Source organism: Amblyomma americanum, chromosome 2 (assembly GCF_052857255.1).
Source record: "Amblyomma americanum isolate KBUSLIRL-KWMA chromosome 2, ASM5285725v1, whole genome shotgun sequence".
NCBI lineage: Eukaryota > Metazoa > Arthropoda > Arachnida > Ixodida > Ixodidae > Amblyomma > Amblyomma americanum.
In genome coordinates this window covers 72,467,103-72,485,477 of record NC_135498.1, presented here as the reverse complement: position 1 = coordinate 72,485,477, position 18,375 = coordinate 72,467,103, and the positions used below count along the sequence as shown (strand labels likewise).

At 44.8% G+C, this 18,375-nt stretch overlaps 1 protein-coding gene across 1 annotated transcript; it reads right to left on the bottom strand.

The window, feature by feature from the left end:
- Positions 1-6,435: 6,435 nt before the first annotated feature.
- On the bottom strand, positions 6,436-8,561 carry LOC144121393 (uncharacterized). The gene is made up of 3 exons (XM_077654589.1): positions 8,540-8,561; positions 6,922-7,591; positions 6,436-6,553 (listed from the first exon to the last, which is right to left on the bottom strand). Coding segments are annotated over exons 1-3 (675 nt in total). The 5' UTR covers positions 8,543-8,561; the 3' UTR covers positions 6,436-6,551.
- Positions 8,562-18,375: the final 9,814 nt, after the last annotated feature.

The following is an 18,375-nucleotide window of genomic DNA, read 5'->3' as shown; positions in this document are numbered from 1 at the left end:
ACACACACACACACACACACACACACACACACACACACACACACACACACACACACACACACACACACACACACACACACACACACACACACACACACACACACACACACACACACACACACACACACACACACACACACACACACACACACACACACACACACACACACACACACACACACACACACACACACACACACACACACACACACACACACACACACACACACACACACACACACACACACACACACACACACACACACACACACACACACACACACACACACACACACACACACACACACACACACACACACACACACACACACACACACACACACACACACACACACACACACACACACACACACACACACACACACACACACACACACACACACACACACACACACACACACACACACACACACACACACACACACACACACACACACACACACACACACACACACACACACACACACACACACACACACACACACACACACACACACACACACACACACACACACACACACACACACACACACACACACACACACACACACACACACACACACACACACACACACACACACACACACACACACACACACACACACACACACACACACACACACACACACACACACACACACACACACACACACACACACACACACACACACACACACACACACACACACACACACACACACACACACACACACACACACACACACACACACACACACACACACACACACACACACACACACACACACACACACACACACACACACACACACACACACACACACACACACACACACACACACACACACACACACACACACACACACACACACACACACACACACACACACACACACACACACACACACACACACACACACACACACACACACACACACACACACACACACACACACACACACACACACACACACACACACACACACACACACACACACACACACACACACACACACACACACACACACACACACACACACACACACACACACACACACACACACACACACACACACACACACACACACACACACACACACACACACACACACACACACACACACACACACACACACACACACACACACACACACACACACACACACACACACACACACACACACACACACACACACACACACACACACACACACACACACACACACACACGCACGCACGCACGCACGCACGCACGCACGCACGCACGCACGCACGCACGCACGCACGCACACACACACACACACAGCAAAACATTGCATAAACACACACACGTACAGAGCACAAAACGCCGGAACATAGACGCACATACACACATTCCGTTCGCGTCGAGCTGCCAATAAATTCACTGTTCATTGCGCGTGGTGCCTTGGTCAAAGCACGGTTTCTTGATGTGATATATGTTTGGTTTGATTGAAGGATGGACGTGCGTCGGACGGTTACGCATTTGGATCCAGGAATGAGTGTTTGGTAGGCCAGTCTATTTTTCTGGAAAGAGCGATAACTATTCGGAAGAGAGATACAGGTCTTCGAGCCTGGAGTAAGGCTAGGCAGTGTCGGTAATTTCGGTGGACTCACCCCTTATTTTACCTAGAAATGGTGCCTTTGGCGTCTTTACTACAGGCACCTGTACATCTGGCCAAAGGCGTGGCGAGGGGTGGAGGAAAGAGACGAGGCAATGGCGCAGGCTGTGCCCTGCGCCTTTATCACCTTGGTTCATGTTGCACACAATAGACGTGACTTGTGGCGTCGCGTCAACGCCCCCCAGGGACTCACCCGCGTGTGTCAGGGTAGGTGCAAATGATAATAAAAATACGAATGTCCAAACGAGAGAATACAAAACGACATTGTAAACAGTAAAGAAGCAATCAATGCAGCGAAAACTGGAAAAAGATTAAAAAACACAAAAAGAAAAACAATGTTGTGAAATAGTCCTACTCTTTCGAATCGTAACTAAGAAGATGAAATAGCATTTTTTCCGCACTAGGTGGGCAGCTTAGTTCGCCAGGCCTCTCATTAGGTCCCAGAAAGCAGTTTTGAATTTCTTGATGAGATACGGCTCTCGCACTTCTCTGTCATGACGCGTGCTGAATTTTTATTAAAGGGTGGTTATTTTCAAGTTACTGAATTTGTGACCTGCCATATTAACATGCCTGGACAAGTGGAGATTGGGAAGAGATTCAGCGTGTGCACGATGATTATTGAACAGTATTCGGAAGGGCGTCTCCTTTTGGCCGAGAGCTGAAGCTGACACGTTGAACACTCAATAAGATATAACACGTTAGAGCTGTCATGAGGTTTCCTTTCATTTTGATGGAAAAGTCGAAAGCTGAGCTGAAGGTGGTAGTTGATGTGGTTTTCCGGACGCAGACCTGACAAAGAAACTTATTGCAGGGTGCGCAGCCCAAGCTTAAAGGAAGGCTATCTTTGTACGAAGTTAAAATGTCACGATATGTTGATGTTTGGTCGGTACACGACCGGCGCTGGCTCCGTAAAAGTATATTTGCGGCGTTCACTTACGGTAAATATGTTATAATTTCTTGTTACAATGTGCGAGAAATTTGGAACATAGGCAGAGTGTGTTAGAACTAGATTCGTGCGGCTAGATATGTCGGTGGCATTGGAGCTCCTGAGGATCTCTCTGCGGTTCAGTCTGCCCGCTTTGACTATGGCGTCATGAATGAATTTTGCGGGGTACTTTAGTGGCAACAGTGCGCCTTTTATTTCTGTACAGTTAAAGTTGAAGTCATCCTTCCTTCAAATGATGCGCCTGAAACGGCCTACTTGCCTTTAAGTATTGGCCGTTTTGCAGTGCCTCATGTGGCTGCTCTAAAAGTGCAAATACTGCTCAGAGTAAGTGGGTTTCTGATAGGGCCTGTTAACGACCCGATTTTTGGAAACCGTAACGGTGAAGTAAAGGAAATTCTCTTTTGACCGGAAGTCAAATTTTCTGACCAAGAGAGAAAAAATTGCACTATTCAAGCTATAAAAAAAAACGTTGTTGCGTGATTGGGGCAGCGGTCCCCACGCTTTCGAAATTCTCATTTCACACTCTTCCTTTATTAGAGTCCATGAAACGATATCAGATTGCTAATCATTCGACAGTCAACATTTTTAGCGCCGCACTTAGCAATGCAGAAGTGAGAACCCTCTTTAGAGGCCTCAGTTTTTGTCCACGAATATGGGGGCACAATGAATTGCAATTGGTTAAAGATTTAAATAACTTTGCCCGCAGCATAAGATTACGGGAATGTTTGATCACCCCCACACGGACGAAAATACAGCTAGCTTGCCTAGTCAAAGACTCTGGACACCATCCCCTCTGCGTGTGAAATATCTCGAATTGAACACGAAGACAGTGCAACGGGACATGTTAGAGGCTTATAAACGCTGAAAAACATTTCGCCGTAACCTCTCGCTAAGCGAAAGTAAAGCTCGTGATGGTTTGCTTATCTAGGCGCCAGGACATAGTAACCCAACCAGCTGATAAAGGCGGTCCTATTGTTATCATGAATACGACCGATTATGCGGCGGAAGCCGAGGCACAGTTATCCGGTAAGGCATTCTACAAACGAGTGGACAATAACGCCACCAAAAAAAGTCAAACAAACTATCAAGGAGACTCTTGACACGTTTCAGGAAGAAAAAAAAATCTATGAGCGCTCAGCCCGTCACTTTATTCCACTCAATCCCGTCACACGAAGGTTTTCCGCCGCAGGTGCCGCCACTGAAAACATTTCCCAATACGTTAGCATCATAAGAATAGTTCCGTCGATATTTTCTCCTATATCAAGGACAATAACCACTTTCTCTCCGAAATTTCAGCTATGATTATACGTACCGATTCCTTTCTTGTAACTCTAGACGTTGCGTCACTCTGCGCAAACATGCTACAAACTGACAGAATTCAAACAGAACTTCATATTTACAACCGGTCATTAAACGAGAGATTAACTGACAACAGCACACTATCAAGTTAAGGTGGATAGTTGGAAAATTTAGTACATCGTTAAAAAAGGGAAAACCAGCGGAAAAAGGTCAATATCTTTAATCACACTGAATGTAGCACTTAACGTAACAGCCTCGGTATATCAAAATCGGCTCGTTATTAAGCCCTACGAAACCCACAGAATCTCAGCAGTATTTGCATTTTGTGAGAAGACACATGAAGCTCCGCAAAACAGCCGTCCCCTACAGCAAAGCACACCACTTTAGGCGCATCTTCCCAAGGAATGTTGACTTCAGGTCTAACTGCAAAAAACTAAGAGGCGCACTGTTGGGACAAAAACACCTCGCAAAAATCATTGAAGAAGCCGTAGACAGATCGGGCAGACTGAACACCGAAGAGATTTTCAGGAGCTCCAATGCCACCGACAAATCTAGCCGCACGAATCTCATTTTCACACACAGTGCCTCTTTACCAAATGTCTCGCGCATTCCAAGTAGACAATAAAATATACTCGCTTTAAGTTAACGCTACAGAGTCACCAAGGGTCGTGTACCGACGAAACAGAAACATTCAGGACATTTTAACTTCGCCCAAAATTAGCATTCCTTAAAGCGCGGGCGGCGCACCCTGCAATAAGCCTCGTTGTCCGGTCTGCGCCTAGATGACCGCGTCATTTACCGCACTCAGCACAGCTTCCAACTTTTCCACCAAAATCAGCGGGAACATTGCGACAGCTCTAACATGTTATACCTTATAGAGTTTTCAACGTGTCAGTTTGAATATAGCGGCCAAATGGAGACACCCTTCTGAATACGATTCAATAATCATCGTGCACACGCTAAATCTCTTCCCAATCTCCCCTTGTCCAGACATGTTATTATGGATGGTCACAAATTCAATAAACCTAAAATAACCATCCTTAATTTAAACTTTCGCACGCATCATGACACAGAAGTGCGAGAGTCGCATGTGATCTTTAAATTCAAAAGAGACACCCGGGACTTAGAGAGAGCCCTGGCAAACTATGGACGAGCCACCGCGCATATGACCAGGCCCACGCAGCGGACGGCACACAGAAGGAAATAAAACCCTTATTTACCAAGCACATGCGTTGCATGGGTTTACTGGTCGTAGTTTTAGAAACCGTAGTGCTGTTTAGAGCAAAGCATGGTGTTTTTGTGGGAGTGAGGTAACCTCATCTATCATCAATGGCACATTAGATAAAGACTTCCTTGTAAATGTAAAAACAATTATTTTGGTTGATATGGGATCAAATTGAGGCTGTGACAAACTTTGAGGTACCTCTTCGGAGTGTCGACGCTTAGGGAAATAATTCCACGGTGTATCGACTTCGCTGTGAGGAGGAAAGAGAGCGCCACCTTTAGACCTTTAGTACCAAGGTCAGTGTATCTGTCCGTTATTTGACTCGAGGCGACCATGTTATCTCTCTTATTTTGTATTCGTAAACCGCGGGTTGGTTCCGAAACACATTGGCGCCCCCATCTGCTAGTTCACAATCCATGTCCTCGAGTGGTGATCGGCTACCGCGCCGGCAGTGGCAGGCCCTTCTAGGAAGTGGGACTTCATAGTAAGCCGTAGAGCATGAAGGGTATGCGCGTGATTTCTGGCGTTCCCTGTAGCGGCTAACATTTTCAGGTCATTTCGCAGAGAAATAAATTTACCTGCCGCTACAGTTGTTGCTACCATGGAGGAGGGAAGACAGTACTAATGCTCTAATTCTACGCAAACCATTGCAGTGTTGCAGTAAGCAAGGGCTCTTACTGCCTGATTGCACTACTGATTTTCATTTTCAAATTGCCATAGAAGCCTTGTGCCAACAATTGTTCACGGCGCTCAGCGCTGCACTCTACTTTGAAAGATTTCATTTCACTGGTTTCGGGACAGATACCTCTTACGACGAGAGTGGAGCACTTGGTTCATGCGTGCATAAAGCGTCGGCTCAATCTTATGAGGCGAAAGTAATCTCAGCTCATGAAATATCCGTGACGAGAAATATTTTTTCAGCCGATAATGTTAATTCATAAATATTCCGCGGCCTATGCGATATATCCATTGCCAGGGGTGACGTAGCATGGTGTCAACCAGAAGAATCGTGCTTATATGCTGCTCAAAGACAATGACGGTCTGATAGCCTGCATGTTATATAAACCACAAACGGGTTGGGAATTGTGTAATTTTGACGATGTGCCAGAAGTGATGATATAGTCACGTGATTCTTGGAGAGAGCTGAATTAGGAGGCCGGCGAGCAGGACCGCCATCGCTATTACTTCCCCATGCCAGCAAAAGACTCAAGGTCCAAATTTTTTTCCAGTACTAAGCAAGCCACTTTTATCGAAACTATAACCGAACGAGATTTGAGCCAGCAAAAAAATCCGACACACCTAATAACAAACGGACGAATAAAAACTGATTTTACAATAATAAATAGATTTATTTCCAATGAAGTGTCATTCCGTCGATGATGTAGAATCAGCGAAGGAATGTGGCAGTAATATTGCTGAAGCTGACGAGCTTGAAAGTTGTTTCTGTAAAAGAAAAGAAGAGGAAGTAAAGTATACTTTAGAGCTGAATAGAAATATTTCACGCAGACCCCTGTTTATGAATTTATTTTGCCACTTGTGCTTGCCATTTGGCGCACTGAGTGCTACTGCAAAATTGCTATGAATAGGAAACTCACGAGGAACTGCGCTGGATTGATACGTTAATTCTTCTCACACTGCTTGAATGACATCCTAGAGAAAACTATTATTACCGCAGGAACATAAGTAGCGAGTAACGGCGCAATTTCTGACAACTGGGCATCTCTCATACGGCGCACCTGCTGCTAGCAGCGAAGACACTGTCTACGTATCATACCCACACCTAAATACGAGGGAAAAAGTTATGTACTCACACTTCTTGCGGAGGAGAGCGCCGTAGTGGAATGGAGTGCCAAGGCCGTAGCCGTAGTTGAGGCCGTAGCCGAGGAGACCATGGCCGTAGCCATAGTGGCCGACACCGTAGCCGAGGGTTCCAACACCGTAGCCGTAGACTGGAGCGGCGTGGTAGGCAGCGAGGGCTGGGGCAGCGTGGGCAACGGTGGCCACAGATGGGGCGTGGTGGACGGTGGTGGTGGCAACAGCTGGGGCAGCGTGAACGGCGGCGATAGCTGGAGCAGCGGCGTAGGTGGCGACTGGAGCGGCGTGGGCGACGGTGGCAATAGCTGGGGCAGCCTGGACGGCAGCAATAGCTGGAGCAGCGGCGTAAGTGGTAGAAACCCTGGTCACGGCTGGAGCAGCGGCAATGGTGGCAACTGGAGCAGCGTGGGCGACGGTGGCAACAGCTGGGGCAGCAGCGTAGGTGGCGACAACTGGAGCGGCAACAGCGGTGGCAACTGGGGCGGCATGGGCAACAGTGGCGATGGCTGGAGCGGCAGCGTAGGTGGTGGAAACCTTAGTCACAGCTGGGGCAGCGGCGTAGGTCGCCACAGCTGGGGCGGCAACCAGGCCGAGACCGTAGCCAGAGGTGCCAACGAAGCCAGCGAAGGCGCTGGTGGCCAGAGCCAGGACGATGCAAGCGCGGATCTGGTAAGCAAGATAAATGGTAAAAGTGCTTACCCAAGAGGGGGAAAGATTGCTTTCACTAGTTGTTTTAACTTTCCGTGTTGCCATATATGTTTCTTTTTCCTCACGCAGTATTTTTTTTTGGTTTAGATAGCTGTCTTGCTTTCGAAACCTTGCTTAAAGTACTGTTGTTGAAATGTCTTTCCTGATTTGAAGTATCATATTATGCTACGCCAGCGTCACTCTACCCCTCCTTATCGATACTACCACTACTTAATATTTATATATCCATTTCCTTATTACTGAATCTCTCTTATTATTCTTTAATCGCTTAAATCTCAATGCACAATTTTTCACTATTCCAAATTTCTTCATAAACCTTGGCTTTTCTGTTTTGGTGTTTAATAAAACCGTTGTTTATAGGGCAGCTTTGAACCTTATTGCGAGATTTCTAGAGCCTTCCTGAGACAGAGAGATTTTTCTGGTCAGCAGCCGAGCACCATAACCACTGAGCCAGCACGGCGGCTATTCCAAATGGTGATATCATTTTAGCTTAAGAGGGTTAGTGGAGGGGTGGGGCTGAAAATTGGGACCGTCACCCCATCTGAGCTGTAACTGTATCAATCCAGTGTGTTTATTTACATTGGGTGGGAAATATATTTGAACAATGTTAATAGTCCTCCGTTACAGCCATGTAGCTATGACCGAGTCGACATTAGGTTTTATGGAGTTTAACGTCCCAAAGCGGCTTAGGCTACAAGAGACGCTCAGATACACGTTAACTGCACCTCCATCACTATAGCCTTTTAGTTAAAATATCTGTTATTGGGTGCACAGGTATAGGTCACCGGGAACATGCTCAAAGAGAATGCCGAGCAATAATAAACGTCAGGTTGGGGAGGAATTTGCTCAATGATATTAGTTGAAATTTGGAAGTGTCCATCTTCTGGGCGGCATAAAAAGACTTACCATGATGAGTTCAGAGCTGCGGTTGGGCCAACTGCTGGTGAGTGAGATACTTCGAGGCGCTTTTATACCAGCTCAGCGGCGCTTTAATTTATGCGGCGCATGACTCTAGATTACAAAGAGTGAGAGAATGCAGCGTCACCAGTAGCTGCAAGGAGCGCTGCGTGGTGGCACGTTGAACGATCAGAAAGCCACGCGTCTCGAAGGCGAATGAGGCTACACCCAATATCCATTTCTAGACATGTATATTTGTCTTCTTTTCCTCGGGGGTGCTCAATCATACTTCGATGAAGGGGTTGAGATATTCTTTTATCACTAGAGCTGGTTCAGTCCACAAGTAATTATTGTATTTTTATGCAGAATTGAGCCCAAAAAATGAAGACACTGGGACCAAATTTAGAATTTAAAACTTTTCGTAAACTGCTCTCGTCTACGCTATGTTTCTTTTATCAGTATCCTGTTAGAAGCTGTGTCTGGAAATTAAAATTGAATTTTGATGCATCTCTCTGTGGAACAAGAATTTAGCCAAAAATTACAACTCTTGCAATTTTCAGAGAGCGCTCGGATCAAACTTCGCTGTTCTCATGGTTATTGATTTCGCATTCAGTTGTTCTGCTTTTATTTTCAGGATAAACATGGAATACGACCCCATAATCAGCTTTAATTTGTTGACACTTCCACGTAATCGTAGTGTCTCATTATTTCTGAAGATGGTTCTATCTAAATTCCCCATCACATGTGACGTTTAACTGCACTGAAGAGTGGCGTGTGCTTGAAAGTTCTTTCATTGATGCTGATTTATTTATTTTTTCACACCAACAACTAAAGCAATGTACTTTGGCAATTCGATTTAGGCGCCAATATCCCAGTTGTACGCGCAACGAAGGCGTTGTTATTTTCGGTTATCGACGCCATAAGAAGGGCTTCAACACATAGATTAAGATAACAAAAGCTTTCAGTTTTTTACCGCTTTTATCCCGGAATTTCACGAAGTCTAATACGGGCGAAGAATATTTAAACAAGTCGCAAGCCACGCAAAATGGTGTTGTGCGCAAAAGGGCCAGATATGTAGACAAATAATTGCGGCAAATTTTAACATTCATAGCTTCAGCTGGCAAAGTGTCTACGCGCAGAAATGCAGCCTAGCTGTCCCATTATGTGATGTCATGAAAACAACAAAACTTATTATTACAGCACCTGTATCTGCAAAGAACAAAGAAGGAACAAATGCAACCCGTGATACAACTGATTCTTTTTCCCAACGCCTGGTAGCTGGTGCAATGAGCCCACGTGCACATTTTTATTTCGCTTCACAAGTTCGTGCCTTCACATTATTAGGACAGAATGCACAATTTTTGCAGCCCTATATTCCCTTTTTATTTTGTTTTGCCTGCTCATGTGTTTCTGCTTTTATGGCTTTCACTAAACCACGTAGATTTGATCTTCTGAGTCTTCTGAGCGCAATACTTCAGCGCCATCAGAAAAATCCAGCACTAAAAGGACGGTATCGAAAAGAAGAAGCACATTAAGAAGGGAGATGCTCGAAAAAATGCTCTATTCTGTTCCTCGTAATTCATATTATTTAATTCATTTGATTTTTCGAATTTTTATCTTGATCTAGTCTTTTCACGCCTGTTTTTCCCTGCGCAAATACCTCATTGGGATTATCTACTGAACATTGGCCAATCCCCCTGCGTGGGTATGTGCTATGTGTACTAATAAGAAGAAGAAGGGAGATAAAAAAGGTGTTCAGCCCCATGTACAGTAAGCTATCACAATGAGCCTAAGCGGGAGCATGTAGAAGACCACACTCTGCAATCAAAAAACTCCAATAGAGCGCTAAGGATGTGAATGTTACAACAAGAAAGCAGGATTATGAAAATATGCATGAGTAGAAACAAGGTACACCACTAAAACGAATAGTAAGGATCCGTAAAAGAGCCAAATGAAACAACAGTGAAGCCTATGAAACTGTTGACAGAAAAAAAAGTAATGCAAACAAAAATCTTTGTAAAACGGTAAGAATGAATCGTAGCAAAAGAATGTCTGAAAGTAATACTCATTGAAAGAAAAACAAAATATTTGTCAAGAGCTAAAACGCATGGGATAAAAGTGCAGTGAAAATTCGAAGACCGAAAATGTCCGGTTTTACAGTTCGACGAAACCTTGGAAAGTGCGAAGCACATCGACATTCGGCTTTCTTCGTGAAGCGAAACGAAGGTGTGCTGACGGACTTAACCTTGTTCATTATTAGGAGACTGGTCTTGCAGAGCAAACAGGTTTAGAGTCTAGGCGATTTGTAGTGCCGTATCATAGGGTCTGCCATCCTTAGTCACGCGATCAAGGCGTCATTACATGCTTCTTGACTGCTCGTCGCCTGCCTCATCGCAGCGGCTGCTTCGTTGATGGTTTCGTTCCGACAGCCAGTGTTTCGGCTGATACAGTAGTAAAAGAGTAGGAAGACTGCACTATGGTTTGGCCAAAGCCCCAAATGGCACGTGAAAACCTCAATTTGACCACTTGGGGCGTGCAAACATAACCAGGATATCATGTAGCGGAGATCTCCTCAGCTCCCAGCCACTTCGAATCATCGAATAGACCAGCCGAATGCTTGTCTATGCCTCCGCTGAACTCTTTGCTGAGTGTTTTTTATTGGTGTTGTCTAAAACAGTAAGGTTTAAAGTTACTGCGACTGCGCAGGTCATTTTCGTATTGTGTGCATGCATGGAGACATCGCTCTAAAACGTTCGCATGTACATCAAACGCATTTTGTTTACAACCCGCTAACGTTGCTTCGGCAAGGAAAAATAATATTTTGCACTAGTTTGTTAAACGCAGAAACGCGACAAATATAAATATGTTCACAAATGTTAGCTATCATGACAGCAACAGCATGCATCAAGGAGCTTTCACTAGCTTGCATGCTATGGTTTCGAAGGATTCCTCGATATAAATCTAATAACGCGCACATGGCAACGCTTTTATGCTACTCTAAGCACACGACCACGTCACCCTCACAGAAAATTGTGGTACGCTCGGTGCACGATATGTTGACACGAAAATGCTCGAAATAACTGTGGTTAAAAAACAAGCCCCACTCTGAGCGCCGAGGTCACATTTAGTGACTGTCTCGCATGGAACGCGAGGAAGAGACAACCAGCCAGCACAGGAGTCTTAACGCAAATGCTCTATTCCGAATATGGTTCACGAGAGCCCCGCCTACCGGAGCGAAGTTCAGAAGTAGCACCAAGACTGGATGCAATACGCGGACTGACGGTAAGCTTTGTCAACTCGTACGGATGTACTCTGCATAATAAACAGTAACGGTACTCGTCCTTCCTTTCCGTTCCTGATTCGGCCTCTGTCGCTTGTTTTACTAATCACCGCGCACCTTAACTTAGATGCAATGCTGTCTCGTTACACACGAAGGCGCAACCGTTAAGTAACTGGCAGCACGCCATCATGGTTTCAGAGGTGGAACTGGTTGTTCATGCGGCTGTGTTGTACACTTACACTCGCAGACTTTCCAAGATGCGAACCTTTCTTTCTAGATTAGCTATCTAGCGCTGGCGGACATGTTTGTTGTATTCTAATCTTCGGAAAGGGTACATGGCGAACGAGTGTGAGCAGGAGAGCACGATCTTGTGCAGTTCGTGGCCGTGAAGCTCCCTAACGAACTCCTACCACAACGTTAACCCTCTGCAACAATTCCTTCAATCCACTGCAAGTATCTCATCTGCCTTTCTACCTCTTCGTAGAAAGAACACATCCGGTAGCCACCCAGGATATTTCTACTGCTCCGTCACTGCGTTCACGCCGGTGACTTACGAGGCCCGTAATGGCGCCGTTCCCAGTGCGCCTGTAGCGCCATCTGGTCTTAAACAGAATAACTGCGCACTGTAAACGACCTCTACTTCAATCTGCCCCTCCATCAGACTGCCAGCAATTGTTGCACCCTAAATAGTCTAGAGAAACGTCTTGTCGAAAATGTGACCTATTTTGAACCTGTTTTATGCCCCAAAGATGGCTTTTGCCGCTATCTGAGCCACTAAAATTAGCTTTCTTGTTTATCATGCGTAGAAAGCGCGGAATGAAAGCCACTTCATTTCAGAGGGGCGAGAAAAAACCACATTTTTAAATATATTAGGAACAAAACAATATAAAGTCGTGTGCAGGGGCGTACACAGACCACAGGAGTTACACAAGGGCCCACTGTGAACATAAGAAAATGAAGTGAGCTGGGCTTCATTAGGGCCTTGTTACGTATGGTTTGATTGGATAAGAGCTTATCAAGCCAGAAAGATTAACAGCCTTTTGTTTACCAACTTGCTTCATAGATATCTTTGCTAACGCTTTCCTAACGTGCAAGCCTATTAGCCACCTGACTACCCAATATCATCATCAGCAGCAGCCTAACTACATCGATTGCCGGCCAAAGGTCTCTCCTATGCTTCTCCAATTAACCCTGTCCTTTTCCGGCTGTGCCCGTCCTGTGCCTTCAAACTTCTTAATCTCATCCACCCACCTAACTTTCTGCCGCCCCCTACTACACTTGCATTCTCTTAGAGTCCACTGCATTACCCTTAAGGACCAGCGGTTATCATGCCTTCGCAATACATGCCCTGCTCCAGCCCATTTCTTCCTCTTTATTTAAAATAGAATGTCATTAACTCGCGTTTATTCCCTTACCCACTCTTCTTGCTTCTGGTCTATTAACGTTACACCTACCATTTTTCTTTCTATGGCTCGCTGCGTTTTCCTTAACTTAAGCTGAACCCTTTTCGTTAACCTCCACGTTTTTTCCACGTAGGTGAGTGCCGGTAAAGTACAGCTGCTGTACACTTTTCTCTTGAGGGATATTGGTAAACTGCCATTCATTATCTGAGAAAACCTGACATATGCCTACCCAAGATGCCTGCCTAGAGAGGAACCCACTGAAAAAGTACAGTAGTCTTCGGCTGCGCAATTGATTCATGATATACAGAGAATTTTAGCACTGCTTTTCTGAGTGGAAGCCAAGTTCTAAGAATTTTAATTATAATTTTGACGAATGCCCAAACTAATGCCTAAGAGGAATAAGAGGATACTAAATAAAGTGATTGTGGAGAAGAAAAGTTAATTAATCACGTTAACCTTGGATCCATGCTTTTGCGTATTTCCTTACTCCCGAACAATTAGGTAATTGCCAAGCAGACAGATGGAGCCGCCGCAGCAAACTTCAGAAACAGGAGATGCAGGCAGCTACACATTGGTGCTGCGACCTTATTTATCTCACATAATTTTGTGTCAATCCCTCGACTGTATTCATTTTAGCTCAAAAGTTCAGGGGGGCAGCTTGTTGACCTAAAGTGCGGTGAGGCGAAAGCCTTTAGCGTGGTGTTGCTGCTTGTGTCACTGATGTGTGGTTAAGATGTTGATTAAGTACACAATTGTATGTAAATCTTAAATGCTGGATACACTGGAGGGCGTTTGGGAGGCATCCGTCTGATATGACGCATTTCCGCACTCTCCAGCGTCCTAGACAAGGATCACTACATATACGCTGGCCGGAACTAGCGTAGTCGTCTGGCATACGCTGGTGACGTAGCGCTCTTTTGTGAATACCGCAAAAGTGTTGTAGAAGCGTTACAAATAACTGAAAGGTTTTGCAGGCAAACTGGCAGCGTTGTTAATTTAGACAAATGTCTCGGAGTCTGGCATGGGCTATGGGACTTAGAGCCAGAAATGTTCAGCGGGGTCCGATGGGCTACAACTCCCGGAGTTTATTTGGGAGTCCCGCTGGACAAATATGGGGAGACTACCAGTTACTGGAATGAAAAAGCAGAGGAAATGCGGGACAGGACGAAAGGGTAGATGGGCCGTAACCTTTCCATTTTCGCGCGTGCTACTGTATGTAACACCTTTCTTGTTGCAAGGATCATGTATTTACTCCAAGTATTATATTTTGCACGAAGCAATATGCAAAGGTTCCATCGGGTTTTTGCTGTTTTTATTTGGGCGTTCAATTGGGAACGACGTCGCAGAGATAATCTCTTCCGGAGGGTAAAGGTCGGAGGACTGTCTCTTATGCATCTATATGTACGGCAGGTGGTTTTAAGGTTTTGTTTCTTGCGTGACCAAAATGACGCCTTCTTGCGAACATTCATACAAACCATGCTATCTAGTGCACTTCCAGAATTCATTGTCTCTTCGTGCAATGCTCGGAGGTACACAGTGTCTCGCTTCCTGCGAGAGGTGGTCTGGTCATTCAGGTTCTTGCAAGTGCGGTTTTCTCTAGAGTATTTAGCGAGTGTAACGCCGAAGCGACTATACAAGGATCTTGTTGAGCAGTTGTTTCCAGCTCCACTGTACAGAACCTTATACTGTGAAGGCCCTGGAAAAGACGATCTCAGGCGAGTTAAGAAGATGACTGTTGCGCCTGGCGTTAAAACATTCTTTTTCAGACTGCATACAGGAACCCTACCAGTAAAGACATGGCTAGAGGAAAAGGGCCTTTTTGTTCCTTGGGGCTCAATCTGTCTCTTGTGTAGAAAGCCAGAGACGGTAGAACACGTGTTCCTGGATTGTTGGGATGCGGTGTTCTACTGGGATGTTTTGCAAAGAACCCTAAAAAGAGACTTGCCATTGACACCGCGAGGAATTCGGTACCTGACCACTGAAAGTGATGTTTCACAGTATGACCAGATTATGTTATTGGGCCTTCACAGCATTTGGAGGAGTAGAATGGCTTTTAGACATTGTGACTTGGATGCACGATCGGTATGTGATTATTTTCTCGAACATATGTATAAATTAAGAGAAGTCCTGAAGCAGCAGGATAATGCGGATGATGTATCGAGTCTGATGGACCAACTTTTTGTAATGAAAGTCCATTAGACACGGTTGTCTGCCAAGGGGCATGGCAACTACGAGAATTTATTGATGTGTATATTCATGCAATAAAGAAAAAAAAGGAACTACCGTAGTCGTAAGCACGCTCGGCTGCGAAACGTAAAGATGGTGGTTCGCATCCCATCGCGCAAAATTATGCTTTTTTCTTATCCAGTGCCCGAAGAGCGTAACGGACGGACGGATAGGGTCGTGGCCGCGAGTATGAGCCATTAAAGGCTTTCGCCTTAAAATACCCGTGTCGCTAATGGGCTCAGGGCTGGCCCTCACTTCCCATATATTTTAGGCATATTCAAGAACCGGATTCTTATAAACCATGCCATCTGTCTCATTGGGGTGGGTTTTATTATATTTCCTATTTCCTCTTATTCTAACTGAACAGGAACTTTTGCTTCCTTCGCAGCGAATATTTGGAAATTCTTTTTTTTTGCCGGAAAGACCAACTGTTTAAGCGTTTTCATAGAGCAAAACTGTTCTAAAGGAAGACGCAGTGTGTAAAAGTGTAGCATTCTTATTTTTTTTTGTAACAATGGATCAAATGGAGCAAGAAAGTTATTTTAAGATATTAAGGCACAATGACATAAACATATATACTTCATTGTTCGGACAAAATAGCACGCATCGAAGCTTCCATTTCGTTGTAACTAGCAAGGTAGTTAGTACCTGAGTCAATGCTACGCTTTTTAGCTTGCCAGTTTGCGTTTGTGTCCTCCTTTATGACCGGTTCTGCACCTGACTCAGTGTACTGCACCTGACGGTTCTGCACCTGACGCATTGTAGTGTGATAAGGATAAACAAGCGCGCCCCGTAATTTAAAACTTAGACCAAAGCACAGGTATTTGGAACTTAAGAGTTCACTGCAATCTGTTCTCTAAATTGGTACCCTGTATTTTATTGTTTTAAACAGAAGTTGTGATTGAGCAGGGTTAACATTACCTTAAAAAAATCTAACTCACTTTTCTTATTTCCGTACCTATGTATGTCACAAGCTCGCACTTGTAAATCTGGTCTACCCTCCTTACTCCGTAGGAGTCTCGGAAGATATGCGTGCTTTCTGTCTGTTTCAGGCCTAGTAGGGGTCTGAGTTTTTGTTTTTGCGAATAATACGCTTGATCTATTGGAATCAGCACTGGTGCTTTATATTAGGAGGCAATAATAAGAATGAGAGGAAATCAATGAAAAGTAAAGCAGTTCTCCGAGCTTCAAGAGAGTTAGATTTCGAAGTTATCATAGATCTCCTGGTGCTCTTCATCCGTTTACTCTGATGTAATTAATATGTGCCTTTCATAAGAGATTTTTACGTAAAATCGCGTCTTGAAATTTATTAAAATTCATAGGCTATGCAACGTCATGACGAAAATGAAAAGAAAGGAAGTTGTAGAAGTACTGGTATTACTATTTCTAAAAAGTGCTTACTTTGTTTTATTCAACACGATAACAAGGCGGGCGAGTTGGTGATACATATTTAAAAAATAACAGGGCGGAAAACGGGGACTTCAAGGGTAGGAAACGCAGGACAAGCGCATGAATTATAACATTTAGCTGGCCATTCCGAGAGGTCACGGTGCCAGTTTTTGCATCTCTTTGAAGCTTTATAGATTAAAGCCAAAAAAAAAAGCATTGGTGTCGTCCACAACAGCAGTATATTACTTATTAATGGTTTTATTTATGTAATGAATAACTTGCCACTTATACCAAGCGCCCTTACAGGCATTAATGCAAGAAGAAAGTATATAAAAGCACAGATTACAATTGAAGTCTCTTCCGAGTTGACAACCTCAGAAAAGAGACGCATACAAGCGTTTTCCGTGATGTTTTCACCTTTCAATCACTCCATACCACGGCAACCGGAATGGCGTGCAGCTGAAATGAAAAAGTAAATCTTCCTCAAACAGAACATTTCTCAGATCTGTGTTAAATGATAAAGTGATCCCTGGGACAAATTTCCTGAAGTTAAGCATTGGACTGCGCATGCACTTCGATTTTGTGTGTGTGTGTGTGTGCGTGTGTGCGTGCGTGTGTGTGTGTGTGTGTGTGTGTGCGTGTGTGTGTGTGTGTGCGTGCGCGCGCGCGTGTGTGTGTGTGTGTGTGTGTGTGTGTGTGTGTGTGTGTGTGTGTGTGTGTGTGTGTGTGTGTGTGTGTGTGTGTGTGTGTGTGTGTGTGTGTGTGTGTGTGTGTGTGTGTGTGTGTGTGTGTGTGTGTGTGTGTGTGTGTGTGTGTGTGTGTGTGTGTGTGTGTGTGTGTGTGTGTGTGTGTGGCCAGTAATCGAGCTTTAAGCAGTACGCACTCTAGTAATTTGCAGCACCGACTGCTAGTGGATTGCACCTCGATACCTGGTTGCGGTGTGCAGTACACGCTTTCACGGTCGTGTCGGCGGAAGCTTGGCCATTCAAAAGCAACATCACCAATATCTCATGTTAGAAATGTCGTCATCTGAGCGAGAAGGTCTTGCTCGGGCATTCTCCTTGTTTTTTGGGTTTTTGAGAAAGGAAGAGACGCCGACTTGGAAGTTTGAAACGGAAAACAGGTCGCAGCAGGCGCGGGACAGTAACACCTGAGATAAGCGACGAAGCCTCCTGCAGTTGATTGTGCAGAGTGCGAATTGTTGGCTACCAATGTATTATATGTTAAAAAAGGACATTATTTCATCCTTCTTGAAAAACCAAGTACAATCAATTTTACTGAGCTTTCAACCGCCCTTCGAAGATAACCTTGGAATCTTTTTGAAAGTTGCGTTGCAAAACAAGAGTCACTGGTTCAGTCGGTACGACTTAAATGACGTAAAATGTTCCTATTTTATATTGCATGATTGCATCTTTTATACTGCACATATGGTTTTTTGCTTCGCCCGAGCACACTGGTTTTCACATATCAGGAACGCTATAAGATGAAAATCACTTGAAGGAAGGCCACGAGCACATCTGTGCCCTGTGTGGGTCTTCGTGTTTTTT